Below are 19,308 nucleotides of genomic sequence, written 5' to 3'. Positions count from 1 at the left end.
TTCTTTTGTTGTTATTTAAATTAAAAAACAATTGATTTTTGAGAAGATCCCATGTGGGACTCTCAAAACTCAATTACTTGAGCATCGCTGCCATATATTTCATAAAATAGATTTAAAAGATCATTGGTAGAACTTATTTTTAAAGTAGTTACATTTTTTTTTTCCATGCATTAACATGTCTTTTTTTTTTTTTTTTTTTTTTAAAAAGATGAATTGATAAATTTTTCTATCCGATGAATTTTGTAAAAATTGTTAATATTGTTAATTTTCTAAAGAATCAATTTTGGTAGTAAGTATAGATATTACCTGTGGGTGATAATTTATGTTAAACATAGTTTTGAATATTCAACCCTAGAAGTAAAGAAATTAGGAATCACCATCAGCAATCATATTACCTTACATAAATCATCATCATTTTTTTTCCTATAATGATGAATCCAAAACCAAAAGGAATGTCTCAACTCTCAAGCATCAGTAAAGAGTGAAATCCAATGGGGTTTCAATCAAGTAGACAAGTAATCACTCAAGTGTCATTGTAATTGCCTCACAGGTACAGCATTTTGATGCCTTGATATTTGCTAAACCGTCTGTGCTTGCCAGGAATGGAATACCCCAAATAAGAAGAATGGGTACAATAACTCAAATCCAGATGAATATCTTGGAAATGTATGTAAAACAAGTTTTTCTACATATAAAGTCCTTCTGGAACCCCTTCTTTCTTTTTAAACATCACCTTCTCCTTCGCCTTCTTAAAGTCTGCATGCGTCACCTGAAACATCGGATTTCCAAAATTAGACCCTTGGACCAAAAGCAATTACTTGATATACTTAGATTCAGGCAAAACTTCTACCAACAATTTAAATCACCCACCATATGCTATATATACAGAATTATGACACCAATTGCGAGTACCAATGACAAGTCTAATTCTACGTCACGCAGAGACGATACATCAGAGTTACCCTTCACTAGGGGTGTGCAAAGTCAAACCAAACCGAAAAGAGTTCAGTTTTTCCAGTTCAGTTCAATATTCGGTTATTTCAATTAATTAAGTTCGGTTAAAACGGTTTAATTAGTTCAGTTTTCGATTTCGAATTTCCTTAACCGAAATAACCGTACTAACTGAGTTGAGTAATACTTGAAGAAGATAAGTGAACTTCGAGTTCAAAAAGCAAAACAAAATTCTTCCTTCTTTGTTATTCAAATAAAAAAAACAAAAACAAAACAAAATGTCAACTATTAGAAAAAAACAAAAAAAAAAATCTCAACATTCACATTTTTTTCCTCCATCTTCATGAGTTCGGTTTTTGCTAACCGAACCGAACAAACTGAAGTAGTTCGGTGTTCAATTTTTTGGTTACAAAACTACTTCGGTTCTGTTTTGTTTTTTTAGAGGAGTTTGGTTTTTTCAGTTTTGGGATTTTCAAAACTGATTTCACCGAACTAACTGTTTGCACACCCCTACCTTCACTGCTTTTTGCAGAATTATGGCACCATGAAAAGTCCAATACAGCCAAAAATTGGCCATACCCAAAATATAAGTAATTTCTCAAGGAACCCAAAATATAAGTAGTTTATCAAGGAAATAACCTCAATTTGAAGAAAATGAAGCTTTCTACTTGCAGAGAGAAAGGAGATCTACACTGTCCCTTATGGATCTTAATATCTTGCAGAAGAAAACATTTTGACACTACAGTTTTCAATTTATTCATTTTGTATATAACTCTAAATAAAATGTTAAAACGTTCAGTTCTCTTCCAAGGGAGGTCCATCTTTCTGCATCTCTTTCCTAAGAACACAGGATGAAAGAATATATCGGCAATAAATCCTTTTTTCTCACTAAACAACAAAAATTTAGCAAAGTTCTTTTTATCCTATGAAGAATTGAAAGTGAAAGGAGACTTTTATGTATTTATGGGTTTTACGAGTTCATGTCAGTTCTAATGGCTATGAATCTGGTATCCAATTCTAACAACTATAGATTCCGAAGGTATATATGTTGTATTAAACTTATATGTTACATAATAAAATACCTTATAATAAGAAAATAGAAGTATTTATATAAATCTCACCTTCATGCGGCGTTCCCTTAAAGCAAGTAAACCAGCCTCAGTACATATTGCCTTTATATCAGCTCCAGAGAACTCATCTTTAGTCATAACAAATTCTTCCAAGTTTACATCATCAGCCAATGTCATCCTTGATGTATGTATCTGTAGTCCAAAGATTTGAAAATGGCTTAGCATAATAATGAAGCTAGCCTAAAGACACTAACTGCATAATGAAAATGAGAAGAGAAAGGTAAAAATATGTGATGAAGAGTTTCAAGACACCATGAAACAATATACATACCTGGAAAATACGCCTCCTTGTTTTGATGTCAGGTAAGGGAAATTCAATCTTCCTATCGATTCGACCAGGGCGAAGCAAAGCTGGATCCAGACTTTCAATTCGGTTTGTTGCAAGAATCACTTTGACATCTCCTCTTGAGTCGAAGCCATCTAATTGGTTCAGCAACTCCAACATGGTCCTCTGGATTTCACGTTCACCACCAGAATGGGCATCATACCTGTAGAGCAGCTTATTAATGACAAAGCAGACTTCCACTATAGCATAACTGTTTCAAAACATACCTCTTAGTACCAACTGCATCAATTTCATCAATGAAGACAATTGATGGGGAGAGGTCATCGGCAACTCTGAAGAGTTCCCTAACTAACTTGGGACCATCTCCTAAGTACTTCTGAATTAATTCACTGCCAACAACACGTAAGAAAGTTGCTGATGTAGAATTTGCCACTGCCTAAAAAGAACGTAAATGACATAACGAGCTCAGATCCATTGAAACAGCAGAAACAACCAGATCAACTAACCATGTGATACTAGTGCAAACAAGTTGCTATGTCCAAAATAAATAATTAAGAGTTGTATAATATACATAAAATCATATATTTGAAAATTTGTCATGCCTGAAACCTTGTGTTCATGTCTAGACATGACATGTTTTATCTTCTAATCAAACAAGAGATTAACTTAAAACTCAGGGATGATGGAAGAACTGAGATTAAACCATCAAATATTACAGACAGATGCACATCAAAAGAAAAAGGTCTAGCAAAAAAACATAAGAAACAAACCTTTGCAAGCAATGTCTTGCCTGTCCCAGGCTCTCCATACAATATAACTCCTTTTGGAGGCTTAATACCAATATCTTCATATAATTCAGGGTGAGTAAGAGGGAGCTCAACAGCCTCTTTAATCTCCTGTATCTGAGCATCCAAACCTCCTATATCCGCATAAGATTCCAATGGAGCCTTTTCAACCTTCATCACTGATACCATTGGATCAACTTCATCTTGCAGAAGTCCAACAACAGACAGAACCTGAGACATAAAATAACCAAGCATAAATTTCTTTCTAAGAACAAAGGAATTGCATGAGATGGAACATAATGTCTGATAGAAAATGCTTACAATCTAATGAAATAGTAGATGTGGAACACTCAAATTCAAGAAGATGGTTCCTATTATCCTTTTGATATAGACACCATTCAGTAATAGGTGAAAAATTAGATTTATACTAGTATTTTGGATTAGCAAGGGTCTGACTCACACAATATCCGCTAAGGCAGGAATATCATCAACTATGATAGCAAAGAAGCAAGTTGATGAGCCAAAACCCCATTCTTGGCTTGTTTATTCAAATTTTACATCAAGCCTCACTCAATTTTATTTAAGAAACTTTCAATATTGAGAGATAGATCATGGTTCAAACTCATTTACAAACTCAAGTTTGACTAAAAGTTCATTTTGAAGCTCAACAAGGTGCTCCAATTTAAGCTTAATTAAGAATGATTATTAAAACCCTCTTACCTAGTACAATTTCAGAAGAAATTATCTCATATATGATAAATATCAAACCACTAATTCTGAACAGCAGCAACTTCAATCAGATTGCAGCTGCAGACCCAAAATTTCAAAATTACCCTAGAACTGATTCTAAATTGCATATTCAAAATTCAGCAGAATAGTCTAGTACTCTTTCAGCTAAAATAATACTTAAATCGTTTTCCTTTCACAATCTCCAGTAAAAAAAAAAAACATCCCCAAAAAGACAGACTTTAATTACCTTATTGTGCATCAAAATAGCACAACCAGGCTCCAACTGATCCTTATCAACAAACGATAAAATCCCAACATAATACTCCGGCCCAACCGACGACGAAACAATCGCATGATTCTCATCGATCAGCTCCTCCAAATTACCCACACTCATTGGCGACCCTCTTAAATCATCGACTTTAGATCGATCCTCCTCCGCTTTCTCTTCCTGCGGTTTGAGCCGTTCCTGGTTAGCCACGAACTCTTCTTCCATCAGTAAGTAGTCCTTGATCCGCTCCAGCTTTAACAGCCGGAGCTTACACTTGGTCAGCGGCGTTACTGTGGGGAGCCGAGCAGCGGCTTCGGGTCCTTTCTGTTTTCGTTGCCTGCGACCCACCCTGGCAGGGGGTGCCGCTGGCTCAAATTTCTTCTCTTTCTTGTCAGAGCCATCGGATTTCCGGTCTCCTGGGAGACCTTGCCGGTTCAGACCGCCCGGTGTTCCCTGACCCATGCTTTAGGGTTCGTCTTTGGTCCCTGAGAATTGAGCTGATTTTTGGAAGATGTTGGGTATTTATTTGAAAGTTGGTGCTTTCTGGCCAAGTCACCTCATGGGTTTCATTTCACACCGGGGAACGAGCGTTTCCATTTCCTGTGTTGGAATGCTGGGCTCGGATCAATTGGATCATGTAATTTCTCCTACTCATTTGGGCCTTTCACTCATAAAATTTAGGGTCCTCATTGAGCTTTTTTAAAATGATTTTTTTTAAAAATGAAATAATTTTAAAATTCAAATTATAATTATAGTAGTTTGTTGGAAAACATACATTAAAGTGATTTGTTATAAAATAAATATTGTAATATAATTTAATTAAGCACATTATAGAAAATATGCTCTCACTTCTTTTATACCAAATGCTATTCAAGTGTTATGTTCTTTCAATCAATTCATTTGAATAAAAATAAAATTTACAAGATGGGAAAATATTTATAATTTTATATTTGGTTGAGATATACTTATAATCATATTAAATAAGGGGTATTTCATAAACTCATTGGTGCAAGCATCAAGAAACATGAGGAGAGGTACTTCTCATCTTATTCTTAATCCAGATGGAAAAATTTAAGACAACATGGATAGTATTGATGAAAGTCTTGGTTCCTCCCCACATCTCCCTTTCTTTTTCACCAACTAGCTATGCCAGGGATCCCACTTATACTTGAAACGATATTGTTTGTGTACAAAGCTGTATAAATATATTCCATCATTTTGGGATCTCCACCGGCAATTCCCACCACCGCATTCGTTTTCGATGAATTTGTCATCCACCCAGAAAACGTCTAGAGTCTTTTGCCCACCACTCCACCACATATGGCAGGAGAAGCGAGTTCTCGAGAAGAAATCAGTGCGAAATTTCCATTGAAACTCACCGTGGACAGGGATATGGTGGAGGCCAAGGTCATCGTCTTTGGATTTACAATGTGCTTCGAGAGTCTCGTTTGTGCTAAACCCATTGATAACGTGAACGCGACACCTATTCATGATGGAGTAGGTGACAAGAGATTGACTCATGCAAAGTATGAGAACAAGCATGATCATCAGATTTTGGGTGGGATTCATTTTCTTTTCTTCCTTTTGCTTTGGTTATGAAACTGTTGTGAATGGTTCATATGGTTTGGTTTTCCCATCCGTCCTTTTATATAGGTGTAGAAAGAAACCATGCCTCGCTAATAGTATCAATTGATAGGTCCACAATTAAGACACATTTATTCCCTTGTGTAACCATGACTTTATTTCTGTACAAAAAAATAGTATGACTTTAAATGAGAAGCAAATACATTCAAGTTCTTAGAGCATGCATTTATGGGGAATTGGCAGAGAATGAGTTGGTTCTGAACTGAATTAACTATGGATTTGGAATAACTTAAAAAAGATGAAACAAAAACAACGGGGAGATTTAGAGTTATTTGCATGAAAACTGATATAATTATACTGCTAGGCAGGCTGACAAATGGATTATTTATTAAATGCATTTGAGTATTTGACTCATTAGTTGGTACATGATTTATTGTTTAAAGAGTAAGATTCAAATCCTCATTCTCCCAATTAAAAAAAATGAATTATTTATGAAAGGTGCAACTAGTTAGGCATGGACAAAGGAAGGGAAGGGTTAGCTTCTTATATTAGTTCTCTATGCACGATTACATATATACATCCAGAGAAACTTTACTGATGTATTTGGAGTAACAAAAGGCTTGACTAACTTCTGAAGTACTAAAGGAAGGATTTAGCCCTGTCAATAAAACAGTTTAGCCTTACGAACTGCAGAGGTTAAGCTAATATATACCTTCACAAAATTAAAATTCGATACCATTAATTAAGAGACTTGATTAATTTCTTTGATTAAAGAAAATAAGTTTGGGGGTGTTAAATTGTGAATGAAAAAGAAAAGAAAAAGAAGAAGAAAAAGATGAATATATATATATATATATATATATATATATATATAGAGAGAGAGAGAGAGAGAGAGAGAGAGAGAGAGAATAAAGTGTTTAATTAATGAAGGAAAAAAGGTTAAGAAAATAGAAAAAGGGTGATTAGGAGAAGTGAAAAGTAAAACTCATTATAGGTCTTAGAATGATTATGTGTTTAGGGTGATTTGAGCTACAAATTTTCCTAAATCCTACCTTTACCATAGCCATACATTACAAGCTTAATAAAATCCTAAGGATCCTTGAGTGAGCGTTAGCGTACATTAGTGGAGAGAGGGATGAAAAGCAAACATATGAAATTCATGACTAATTTGAATTTTGCACAAGTATAAACCTATCCGAAGGGCATGATATTCATTGTAAGAAACTACACACACATGGGAATCCATTTGATTACATGCTTTTAATTGAGTTAAAATGTAAACTTGTGCAATATTTATGATTTGCTTTGAGTAGGGAAATAAGATAATTGATGAGGAAATTAAAAATTGAACTTTTACTTGGTGTAACTAACTTGTAGTTAATTAACATCACCTTTCATGTTTCTTTCTTTTGTTTCAAAGTTTTGCTCGAGGACTAGCAAAATATTAAGTTTGGGGGTGTGATAAATATATTATATAGAGTTATTTTGCACTATTTTTAGGCATAAAAAGAGCTAAGTCCTTGTGTTTTTAAGTTGCATTTAGGTAATTTTCAAGCTTTTCATTATTAAGTTTCATACATGTTTAATTATTTTAATTCAAGTGATTTTAATTTAATTTCATGTTAAAAACCCCAATTTGAGTCATCACTGATTTAGTACTATTATTGTTGTAGGTTTTTATGTGCAAGAGAGCTAAATGGATGATGCACCGTGCAAAATGGCTTGAGGTGTCTCCTGAATGTACTGTAGTGTTTTAAGTGCAACTAGAGATACAGAAGTTTGATCACTATAATTCTTGGACTTCTAGAAAGATAAGAGGAAAAGCTACAACTTTTGTGTTTGTCACTTCACCTAGCTTTGATCGGATCATGGTCAAAATCGCATTGGAAGCTGAAGGATTGTTGTAAACTACACAACAGTAAATAGAGAGCCTGACACGTAGACGCTAGCCACTTAGCGCCTAGGCACTAGCCACCCCTCAACCACAATAGCACGGAATAGAGAGCCTAGCACCTAGGTGCCAACCACTCGGCACCTAAGCACCAGCACGGGGGACTATTTTCTGCACATGACGGTTTTCTCATTTAGTGCTTTTTAATGGGTGATATAAATAGGCCATTTTAAGTGGGTTTAGGGGGCTGGAAGCATAGAATATTTTCTGGAAAAGGATGGTTTCTACAAAAGGAGAAGAGGGGAGAAATCAAAGGAGATTTGGTTCCAAAAGCTATAGCAAATAATTTCTCTCATTAGTTTTCTCTCTTTCTCTCTATCTTTTATTGTAAAAATGAGTTATGTTCTAGAAATATTAAAATTTGTTGGAACTATGATGAACTAAATAGCTTTTATCTAGGATTTTGGTGGATTTCTACATGTAACTTGGATTATTTGTTGCTCTTTTACTTATTTTTAATGGGTATGTTGATGTTTATTCAAATATGAATTTATTGACTATTGATTGCTTGATCACTTATTATATGGTTGTGGTAGCTAAATGAGACTTGACAAAGTTAGTTTAGATTAGAACTAGGTTTGGATAATATGTGCTCATATTGTTAGAAATTAAGTGCCTTGATTAGCAACTAGGTTAGATATACGCCTAAATGCCACATATAGTCTAAATAGAAATTATGCCTAAAGAACTTAGTTTAATTGAATCCTATAGACATATAGAGACCCAATTAATCTAGGCAATTGTACAAATACCTAAACATAGGATTGTACGTGGATTAGAATTCTAGACTAGCATAAACTCGCATTGAATTAAGTAATTAGAAAAATAACGATCCAAGTGAAATGTTGAATTAAACTATAATCCTAGACTTTTAAAATACTACTTCCAGATTAGTTTACCTTGCATTTCTTTAATTAGCTTAATTAATTAGTTTGTTTTTAATCATTTTCCACACTTTGGTTAGCTTGGATAAGATTAGCTTGACCCAATTTTAGTACTTAGTGAAGAATTATAGCCAACTCCTTATGGGATCGACACTTGTACTTATCATTTTATTACTTGTTCATGGTGTCACGACCCGGAACCTCCCTCAGGCCCATGACAATCGCCGCAACGTCCCTGATTGACACTCATTATCCGGAATGCCAACCGGAACCCCGCAAGGCTTACATATCAGTTTCTTTCCTTTCCTGTGAGTAATCGTTGTTAAATATCTAGTTTTTAGAGAATATACACTATTTTAGATCAAAAACAATCAAAATAAAATTTTCGCCACACAGGGGTATTTTGGTCATTTTTTTCTCAAAAATTTCGAAACTGGCTAAAACGTAATATACAAGTACAAAACACATAATTCATATTCAAAATGAGTTTAAAAGTCTAAAATCTTCATTTAAAACGAAATTACGGTTATTTGAATATAATAAGAAAATAAAAGAAATATTAAGGAAAATATTCTATTTTCTTATAAAACAATATTTATAGAGTTATACGTGAATAATTTTTATAGCGTAAAAGCTATATAAATTTATACATACTGAAATACAGTAAGCCAAAATATTTAATTTAATTTACAATAACAAGAGGGCTCCCGAATAAACAAAAGTAAAGAGGACTGTGAACCTACGGTTTGGAAAATGCAGATCTAATGGTAGTCCTCAATGAGATCAGCTATCTACAGTCTATACTGAACCTGAAATGGGTGGAAAGGAGTTGGGTGAGATTTTGCAATCCCAATGAGTAAACAGACATTATCATAAATACCTAAAGGCGAGTAAAAAGGAGGCAAGTTTAAACAACAAATTTCAACCCATTTCATAATGTTTTCAATTTATTTCTTAAACCATAAAATATTTGTAATTTACCAAAACAATTGTTAAGGCTTATGTCTTTTATTAAAACAAGGCTCAAGCCAAAACTAATCCTCGGGGATACCTTGGCCGAGGCATCTAACCGAGTTCGCCAAGGGTGTTAAAATATTCACACGTGAAACACATTTTTATTTTTAAAAACCAGCCATTCCTTGGCGTTGGTCGAGTTACACATTCACGTGGGGGTTCGACGTGAAGTGAGCTCTAATACTACCCCAGGAGTTACCCTCCTCGCCTCTACAACTGGAGTAACTATATAACTGGGTTTACCGTGCCCCTCTAATAGGCAGTCCACGGAAACCCGTCACTGCAGTGACTAACCCACCAATTTTAATAAAATTTCGACAGTATAACGTGGCTTTTATTTATTTATCCAGCCTGCATAGTAAAATCAACTTACATAACTTTCCCAAATGCACTCACAAAATATAGCCACATATACTCATTTCTCATAAGCCATTCTTAGGAAAATATATATTTTTCAAGTCAGTTTGCAGCCTCCAATTACTCAATTTCATAATCAATACAATATATTTTTATTTATCACATTTATTCCTAAAACATCAAAAATCCCGTTTTCATTTCATAAAATACATAAAGGGCATTTAAAAATAAACTCTAGATAATTTACAATAATAATAAGTTTACTCACCGTTTGTACAAACTAAAAGCTTTCTAAGCGCCCCGATCACTACTCGTCGGGTACGACTTCTTTGCCTTTTTCGGAAGGCTCTCCTCCTAAACACATTACAAAAATTTACACAATTCATCACATTGATGCTAAATCACTATATAATTAACTTAAATCCTATACTAATGTATGGTATGAAATGCAATAGCCTAAACCGGCTTAAACGCGGTATTAACCTATTTTTGGCACTTTGCCCGATAAATTGCTAACGCGTTCCATTTTAGCTCTAAATCATCCCATTCTCTCTCCAACATTTCTAACCATTAAATATCAGCCAATAACCTTCTAAAAACAACAAAATCAGCTCACTCCCTTCCTTGAAAAATTCAGCCAAAAATGGGACATTAACTCGGTTAATTTTCTACTTTGTTTTTCTATCACGTTTAATCGTTTTTCATCATTTTCTCTTCATTTTCCTTAGAATAAAATCAATTCATCATCATTGTACAGCATTGAGCATCCAGCCAAGAGTGGGTATTGTGAAAATTTAATGATTTCTTGCCCAATTTAATTTCTAAACACATTTAACTAACTAAAACTATCAATTTAACTAAAAATCAAAACCTAAAAATTTCAATTTCTCTCCCCTAGAATTTCGTCCAGACCTTGATATCACTTTTTGATCTCTCTCCTCAAGCATGCTAAATGGAAATAAAGGCATAGGAAAGGTAGAAGTCAAGCTAAAATCGAAAAATCTTACCGTTAGACGCGTAAACGGTCGAAAACCGCGAATTTCCCTTTGAATTTTCTTGTTTCTCTTTGGTTTTTCTTTTTTTCTTCCTTTCCTCTCTATTTCCTCTCTTGTTCTTCCTTATGGCCGGCCAGCACTCAAAATTTGGGTTTAAATGGGTTGACTTTTCATTAAAATAATATTATTTCATTAAAAAATGCCACGTGTCACTTTCCCATTGGCCCATTTTTAAAATTTCATCCATTTGTTTCCAAATTTTCACCATACACTTGTCCCACATATCCATAGCTTAGATAATATTCTCAGACTTATCCAAAGTCTCGGTGGAGTACTTTTTTGAAATTTACACTTTTGCCCCCGTAAAAGTGAAAAATTACATTTTTGCCCAAAAAACTGAAAAATTGCCCATAGACATATTTTTCATCCCTTATACTCATGCCATTCTCCAATTTGTCAAATTTGATCTAAATTCTCTCAAAATCTCAAATTTTGTCTGTGGGTGGCAAAATTACGATTTTGCCCCTACACTCCAGAAATCACCAGAATTAAACTTTTTCACTTTCTATCATTAAATTATACTCCAAATAGTTAATCTTGGTAAAAAATTTCACTCCATGATCAAATTATTATCTTAGGTGGCAAAATGACGATTTTGCCCATGAATATCAAAATTTCCAATTTTACCCCAAATGAACCCTCGAACTCCAAACAATAATTTTTAGTCATTCCTAGACTATAAAATATTAAATTTCATCCTACAATTCCTATTTGAACTAGTTCGAGGTTAAATCAACTCAAGTGTACCGTTAGGTACGATATCGGGTTTCGTCTTTTCTTAGGTGCTTTCCTAGCATAATAACATGCTACTCAGTGCATGTATGTCATGACATGTATTTATAGGGTCAGGTTTTACACATGACACATGCACTTGCATGTTAGTTTAAATTCATACAGGATTTAAGCCCACAACACTCATACATGTGCAAAAGACATAACACTAAAACAACATTTTCCCTTTGGATTACACAAGGTCAATATAGAAGGAAAATATCATTTCATTGCATGCATTGCCCAAAGCACTATAAGATAAAAATTAACATTACAACATTGAAACAAAATGATGTAAGAAAGAGATCTGCTTACAAGCTGCCTTGAGTCTTTATTACAAGTCTCAGCTTCAATACACCTCATTAAGTCTTACTTTGAAGATCTTAGCTTTGAACGTAAGTTCTCAAACCTTTGCCTGGCTAGACCTTTTGTCATTATATCTACTAATTGGCATTTAGAACTACAATACTTCTCATAGGTTTCACTAGTTTTCTCAGCTTCTCCATTGGCATGAAACTTCATATTCATGTGTTTAGTTATACCATGATAAACAAGGATTTTGTAAAGGTAATGGTAGATTTGTTATCAACAAAAATTTCAATGCCTATTATTTGAATATGCTTAAGGTTTAATAAGATTTTCCTTACCCATATATAACTTGGTTGGCAATTGCTACAACTAACTTAGCTTCAACTTGCATAGAGAAATTTCTATTTGCAGTTACTGGTGTTTCTACAAGTTTGCAAAGATCTAGTTTGAACTTCTTCTCGATCTCCAAAACATAAATTCTTTGTGATAAAAAGATTTTTGTCTTAGATTTGTTGATTTCCATTCCCAGAAAGTAATTAAGTTCACCTAGATTTGACATATTGAACTCTTACTTCATTAAGGCTTTGAACTTCGTTAGTGAAGCTTCATCACTCCTTGTTGCAAGGAGATCATCCACATAGAGAAACAATGAATTTAAAAATGTGTTCAACTTAAGCACATAAAAAGTGGCGCTGTTTGGGCTTTGAACAAACCCTTGTTGCACCATGTAAGCATCAATTTTGTTGTACTAAGCTCGAAGAGCCTTTTTCAAGTTATAGAGGGTCTTATGCAATTTGTAAACTTTGTCACTGTTTGCTTCAATCATATAGCCTTTAGGCTATTAGATGAATCTTCTTCAAGTGGTCTATCGAGGAATGCAGATTTGATCTCTAGGTGATGATTTTTCTAATTCATGTTTGTAGATAAAGCCATTAGCAATTTGATGTTGTCATATTTGGCAATAAGAGAAAAAGTCTCCATATAATTGATTCTTGGTTGGTGTGAGTACTCTTTTACCACCAATTTAGCTTGGAATTTGTTGATTGAGCTATCAAGGTTGAGCTTTCTTTGGTAAATCCATTTAACCTTAATTACATTCTATTTGGCAAGTCTTTCAACCAGATACCAAGTACCATTTTTATTAATCATTCCTATTTCCTCTTCTTTGTCAACTATTTGCTTTTTTGACTTTGAAGCTTTTGAATAGGTTGGTGGATCCACAATAGCAAAATTGTATTTGTCATAAATGTCTTGTAGTGCTTAGTCCCCTTTATCAGTATTTTAGTGTCATTTGGACCACTTTGGAGCTTTACAACAACTTTAACTGACCCATTATTAATGAATTGGTTGCAATGCATCATCAACCTTTTTAGTGTTTTAGTTCCACTTTTCTTTCTCATCGAAGTTCACATTTATGCTGATTGTAATCTTCCCTGTTTTGATATGATACACCATGTACCCTTTACGTTGTTTGCTTTATCTTAAGAAGATATTATTCTTAACTTTGAGTTCTAATTTGTCCATTTTAACTTCAAATATATGTGTGTAACAAACATGACCAAAAATCCTTAAGAGATCTACTATAGGTTTGACTTATTCCAGCTCAATTGGGATTTTTGAAAATAGTTAGTTTTTTCTCTCACTCGCACCATTTTCTTAAGGTGAGTATGGAATTATAGTTGATACTTTATGCCAACTTTCTTCAAAAACCTTGTGAAGTTAATTGAGATATATTTTGAGCCATTATTAACTCTAAGGGCCTTGATCAAACAACTAGATTCATTCTCAACCATTGTTTTGAACTTTTGAAAAGCATTGAAAACTTCTTAATTTGTTCTTTAGGAAATAAACCCATGTTATTCTAGTGAAGTCATCAATGAATAACAAAAAGCACCTGTTACCATTTAGTGATTTAGTGTTCATAGATTCACATACATTTGTATAGACTAGTTTCAATTTTTCATTGGCTCTAGAAGTACTTTGTGATTGAAATGATAACATAGCTTATTTGCTTAATTGAGACTCATTTTACACAATGCCATCCCAATGTATTTTAGGCAAAATGTCACTAGTTAAGAAGAGTTCATAAGCTTCAATAAGGCATAATTGAAGTGACTAGCCTTTTATGGTAAAGTACAGATTCATTCTAGTAATTGTATAAGCATGAAAGCTTAGCTGATCCATTTTAAAGGAAGGTTTTTATTTTTCATGCCAACATTCATTAACTTAGATCTTGAAGGTTCATATATGATGCAGGACATATCTTTGAATAATTAGGTATAATTTCTTTCTACCATTTGTCCTACACTCAACATGTTTGTCTTATTTTAGGTACTAACATCACATCTACCACCTACCTAGTACCTCTAGGAGTATAAACTACAATTATACTTTTTTCCTTAGCCTCCAAGAAATCCCCATTTCCTATCTCAACTTTGGAGTATTATGTGGAATTTAGCTTTGTGAAGAGTGCTACATTGGGGTTCATATGATTGGTGCAATCATCATTGATCAACCATGTTTCATTTTTGCTGCCTATAATGTCAATTAAAGCCACAAATAGTTGCTCTTCTAGTGAGTCAAACTTTTCTATAACTTTGGATTGTTTGCCTTGCAAGTTTGTTTATTCTTAAAAACCTTCTCAATGTGGCCTAAATGGTTGCATACTATACATTTTACTTTAGGATTGCACTAATAATAATTCTAAACATGGTTCTTTTTTAAACAGTGAAGGTAGGGAAAATACTTGCCCTTTCTATTTTGAGTTTTATGATTCATTACAACTTTCCTTTGCAACAATAAAGTGCTTTTTTTTCCAAGCCTTCAACATCTACCTTTTATTTAAACTTTGCATGTAGTGCACTTTCAACAACATCATTGAGTCTAATGGTTTTTTTGCGTTCCAATGCTTGTAATGCATTCACTACTTCTGTTAGAGTGAGTTTTGACAAGTCTTTGGACTCCTTGAGGTTGAGATTTTGGATTCAAATCTCTCAAGAACACTAACCAACACTTTTTCTACAACCTTTTTTTATGGCATCTCTTTTCCTAACAATCTTAATTGGTTCATTGTCTTCATTAGCTTGTTAATGTAGTCTTTGGAAGCTTCATTGTCTTTCATTTTAAACATTCAAACTGCCTATTAAGTTCACTATTTGCATTTGTTTGGTTCAATCTAAACCTTGAAACTCCTTTTTCAACTTATCTAAAGCTTTCTTAGTAGATTTAGAAGCCATGATGCTTGTGAAATTATAATCTATCATAGCGTAATGGATGCTTGATAGTGCTTATTGTTGGAGTAGGATCTTAGTGAATTGATGTGATTGTGTAAAGTATGGATTTCAAAAAATTTTTATTATAAAAGAAGTAAGCAATCTAATTACACAAGCGGAAATACACATCATTCTTATTGCAAGTAATATAATTACATCATAAAAAAATAAGAATCTATTAAGTAAGAAAAAAAAATATACCTTTTATTTTGAGATTCTTATTTTCGGACACCACCACATTAATGAATGATTTCTTGACTAAACAACTTTACCACTTATTCTTCAAGAATTCTTTCAACTTGAACCTTGAGTGGACAATGTGTGGAATGCAAGACTATAAGATGGCAACCAATTTTGTCTCTTTTTTCTTCATAAAAATTAATGGTTATTTTCTTTCAAAAAAAAATTTAGCCAAGAATGAGAGAGAGGAAGAAAGAATTGGTAAAGTTTAGAGGAGGAGAGGAGAAGTGACACCTGAAACTTTTTCAAAAAAAAGTACGTATGTATTTTTTCCTCCAATCTCTTCTCCTTTTATTAAAACTCTTGCACCAAAGGTTTAATCAAAATCAAACACCTTTGAATCAATCTTGACCATCTATTTAGAGTTATAGAAGCATCAAACATACTCCATAATTATCAAAATTAAAATTAAGAATAAATAATTTAATTCTATAATTATCATTTAGAGTTCTTGATAAAATAAAACTCCTTATTGAATAATAACTCTTATTTTATTATTATTTATCTTTATTTAAAAAGAATTAATAATAAATAAAAGAGTGATAGTCAAACATGGAGTTTTTTTTTATCAACATGGATGTCTAGATTAATTTTGCAAGAATCCTATTATCTTAATTTAAGACAACTCTTGTCTTTAATTAAGACAAAAATATTTTATCTTATCTAAATTGAGACAAATATGTTTTATTGTCTAGATTAAGAAAAAAAATATTTTTCTTCTCTTTAATTAAGAGAAACATATTTTCTTATCTAAATTACGACCAAACATGTTTTCTTGTCTAAATTAAGACAACATTTTAAAACTGTCATTTTTGTATACAATTTAATTAATTAAATTAAAACATGCATTCCAACTTAAACAAGTTGAATTCTATGAAGCTAAGTGGGGAATCTATTTGGACATAGATATTTCAAGCTCCAATAAACTTAGAATTATTCTTAATCTCATTAAAAATAATTCAAACTTATTAACTATGAAATCATTCCACCATAGATTCATGGTTTCACTCTTGGATTAACTATAATTATAAGAAACAATTCAATACTTGATATTAATTATTAGTTGTCTAATTGTAAACCTTATATTGTGAACCTTCATAACCATCCAGTGACAAAAAGTGAAATTACTGTTTTACTTTTTATATCAATTTTGTCCCGTAGTCTCAAATTTCATCTAATTAATGATTCAATACTCTAGATCTAATCTTTTGAGTATCTAGATGTGATAAGTAGCTAATTCATCAATCCATTGGGCCTAGATAATCACTAACCTTCTTGAAATTACTAGAAGTGACGTTAATGTTATGAACTCTATTATTTTGATATACGTTCTTAAATGTTCATCTCGATTATAATCCTAAAATACGGAGTCTAGATCAACGCTTTATGATGATCATGCTCATGGTAAATCAAAGATTATAAGGAGATTAAACATGAGTCAATTATTTATCAAGATTTCGGTTCTATTATAAGCAAATGCATAAGTGTGAGATCAAGATTTAAATAACGGTTAAACTTAAATTTGATTCTCACATGATTCTAGTTTATGTTATAGTGTCATTATTCGAAGTCAACCATTTCGATGATTTAAGATTCGTTATTCCTTTAAAGTGAATCACATTCATTTAGTTGGAAGTGATCTGGACACTACAACCTTAACATAATAAAGTGACCAGCTTTATTATATGGTTATGAACAATTTTTAGATTCAATTAAAATACATGTCTCTTATGTATGACTTTTCATACAAATGCATTTTAATATCTTAATAGAATCATGGTACCTTAATAACTAGATAATAAATGCTTACATAAAACACACTCTTCGTTTTATTATCAAAATGTACTTTCATTACAAATTTAATGAAATTAAGTATGAGAATATACTTGCTTTCCAGGGCAGCATATTCTAAAAAATCCCTAACACTTAATACCTTTTTTCAACCTCTTCACTATGTTACTTCATTTAAGCTATGGTTGGATTAGCTCTCAATGTAGAAAGTTCTCTTTTTTATTCAACAACTTCTCATAGATTGAATGCCCTTAGATAGGCCTTCATCTTTACAAACCATATGGGATAGTTTTCACCATTAAGGTAAGTGGTGCAATTTTGGAGAAATTGCTAGAGGTCATTGTTTCAAGTGTTTCGAGGCTTTGTATATGGAAGGCCTTTTTTATAAAGATTATGAGGGAATGGTTTTCATGGGTTTTAAAGGTCTCGTCAACCAAAAGGAATATGAGATTTGATAAAAAATGTAAGTTGAACTCAATGTATATTAAACTATTTTAGATCTTTAAGAAAGTTGGTGCAGTGACTTATTGTTTGGTGCTTTCACTAGAATTTTCTAGCATTCACTCGGTGCTCTATGTTATGGTACTTTAGAAGTACAACCTCGATCCATTTCACATGATCCATCATGAATCCTTACAAGTAAGAGATGACTTGAGCTACGAGAAAGAACCCATAGCTATTTTGGATAGGCAATTGAAGAAACTATGCTTTAGGGAGGTAGCCTTAGTCAAAGTACAATGGCTCAATCACTTGAGTGAAGAGGTAACATGGGAAGCCAAGGACGACATGAGAGCAAAGTACCCACACTTATACAGTAGTGAACGCTAGTATGTTTATTAAATTCGAGGATGAATTTTTCTAAAGGGGGAAGAATGTGAAACCCCACAACCTAGATGAAGGATAGAAAAGTAAAACCTACTTGGTGAGCATTTAAATTGTGCTTTTAGTCTAAAGATTTTGAGAACTTTCTTTAGAAAAAGCTTAAATTTCAAGTTTACAAGTGTAATCATAAGAGAGATGTAGGCCAAAAAGATGAATTTTAAAAATGAAAATTGACATCTAGAATAGACATATCGATACCTGAAGAACAAGTATTGAAACTTATTGCCCCAAAAGCTTTCAAAAGGATTTTGAAGAACAAGTATCGATACTTGATGAACAAGTATTGATACTTGAAGCCTAGAAATTCAAGTATCGATACCTTTCCCAAAAGTATCGATAATTGTCGTCATTTACTCAAAAATAAAAAAGAACAGAATAATATTTTCCACCCAAAAACTTTCCTTTTTAGGTTTCTTTTTAATTTTCTACAACCTTGGCCGCCTCTCCCTCATTTTCTCTCAACTTATATTAATTTTTTTACTCTTTTTCACTACAAATCATTGTTTTTGAAGATTTGAAGTTAGGTTTTGGGTGTTGAACTAACAAAGGTAATGTTTTCCAACTTTAAAACTTTCAAACCCTTGAGATTCTAGTACTGATTTTAACCTTCTCAACAGATATCATATTCTTTTAAGAAAACTAAGATTTTCCAGAGGTTTTACTCACTAATGGCGCACTGAGGTAGGGAAGAAATAAAGATTTAAATGCTTATTTCACTAGTTAGTTGAAGAACAATAGGTTTAAGTTAGGGAAGAATTAGTTTTATATGAACTCGAATAGTTTTGAATTTGCGTAGTTGATTTCTTTTGCACAATATCACATGAATACAAGATGCTTTATGTGAAGGTTGTGTTTAGTGACTCCATATAGAGCAATTTCAATAGACAAGTAGTTATTATTAGTCATTTGCGTTTTAAGACTTTTTTGGAATGTTATTATCTTTGAACTTTATGTTTAATATTGGTGTTTGAAGTAAGTTTGGTGTTAGTTTAATATGAACTTATTAATTTGAATCTTATTAGTTTAATTGATCTTTATATTGAAAATTT

General features: G+C 32.8%; 1 protein-coding gene across 1 annotated transcript; it reads right to left on the bottom strand.

Annotated features, from left to right (window-relative positions):
* Nucleotides 1–497: 497 nt before the first annotated feature.
* On the bottom strand, nucleotides 498–4,668 carry LOC18612857 (26S proteasome regulatory subunit 4 homolog A). Its single transcript, XM_007049816.3, has 6 exons — nucleotides 4,129–4,668; nucleotides 3,138–3,383; nucleotides 2,634–2,803; nucleotides 2,353–2,569; nucleotides 2,073–2,213; nucleotides 498–769 (listed from the first exon to the last, which is right to left on the bottom strand). The coding sequence occupies exons 1-6, from the start codon at nucleotides 4,609–4,611 to the stop codon at nucleotides 686–688; spliced, it is 1,341 nt and encodes a 446-aa protein (XP_007049878.1). The 5' UTR covers nucleotides 4,612–4,668; the 3' UTR covers nucleotides 498–685.
* Nucleotides 4,669–19,308: the final 14,640 nt, after the last annotated feature.

The sequence above is a fragment of the Theobroma cacao genome, chromosome 1 (assembly GCF_053813885.1).
Source record: "Theobroma cacao isolate CCN51 chromosome 1, ASM5381388v1, whole genome shotgun sequence".
In the NCBI taxonomy this organism is placed as follows: Eukaryota; Viridiplantae; Streptophyta; class Magnoliopsida; order Malvales; family Malvaceae; genus Theobroma; species Theobroma cacao.
Note: the sequence above shows the minus strand (reverse complement) of the source record. Positions and strands in the feature narration are given on the sequence as shown.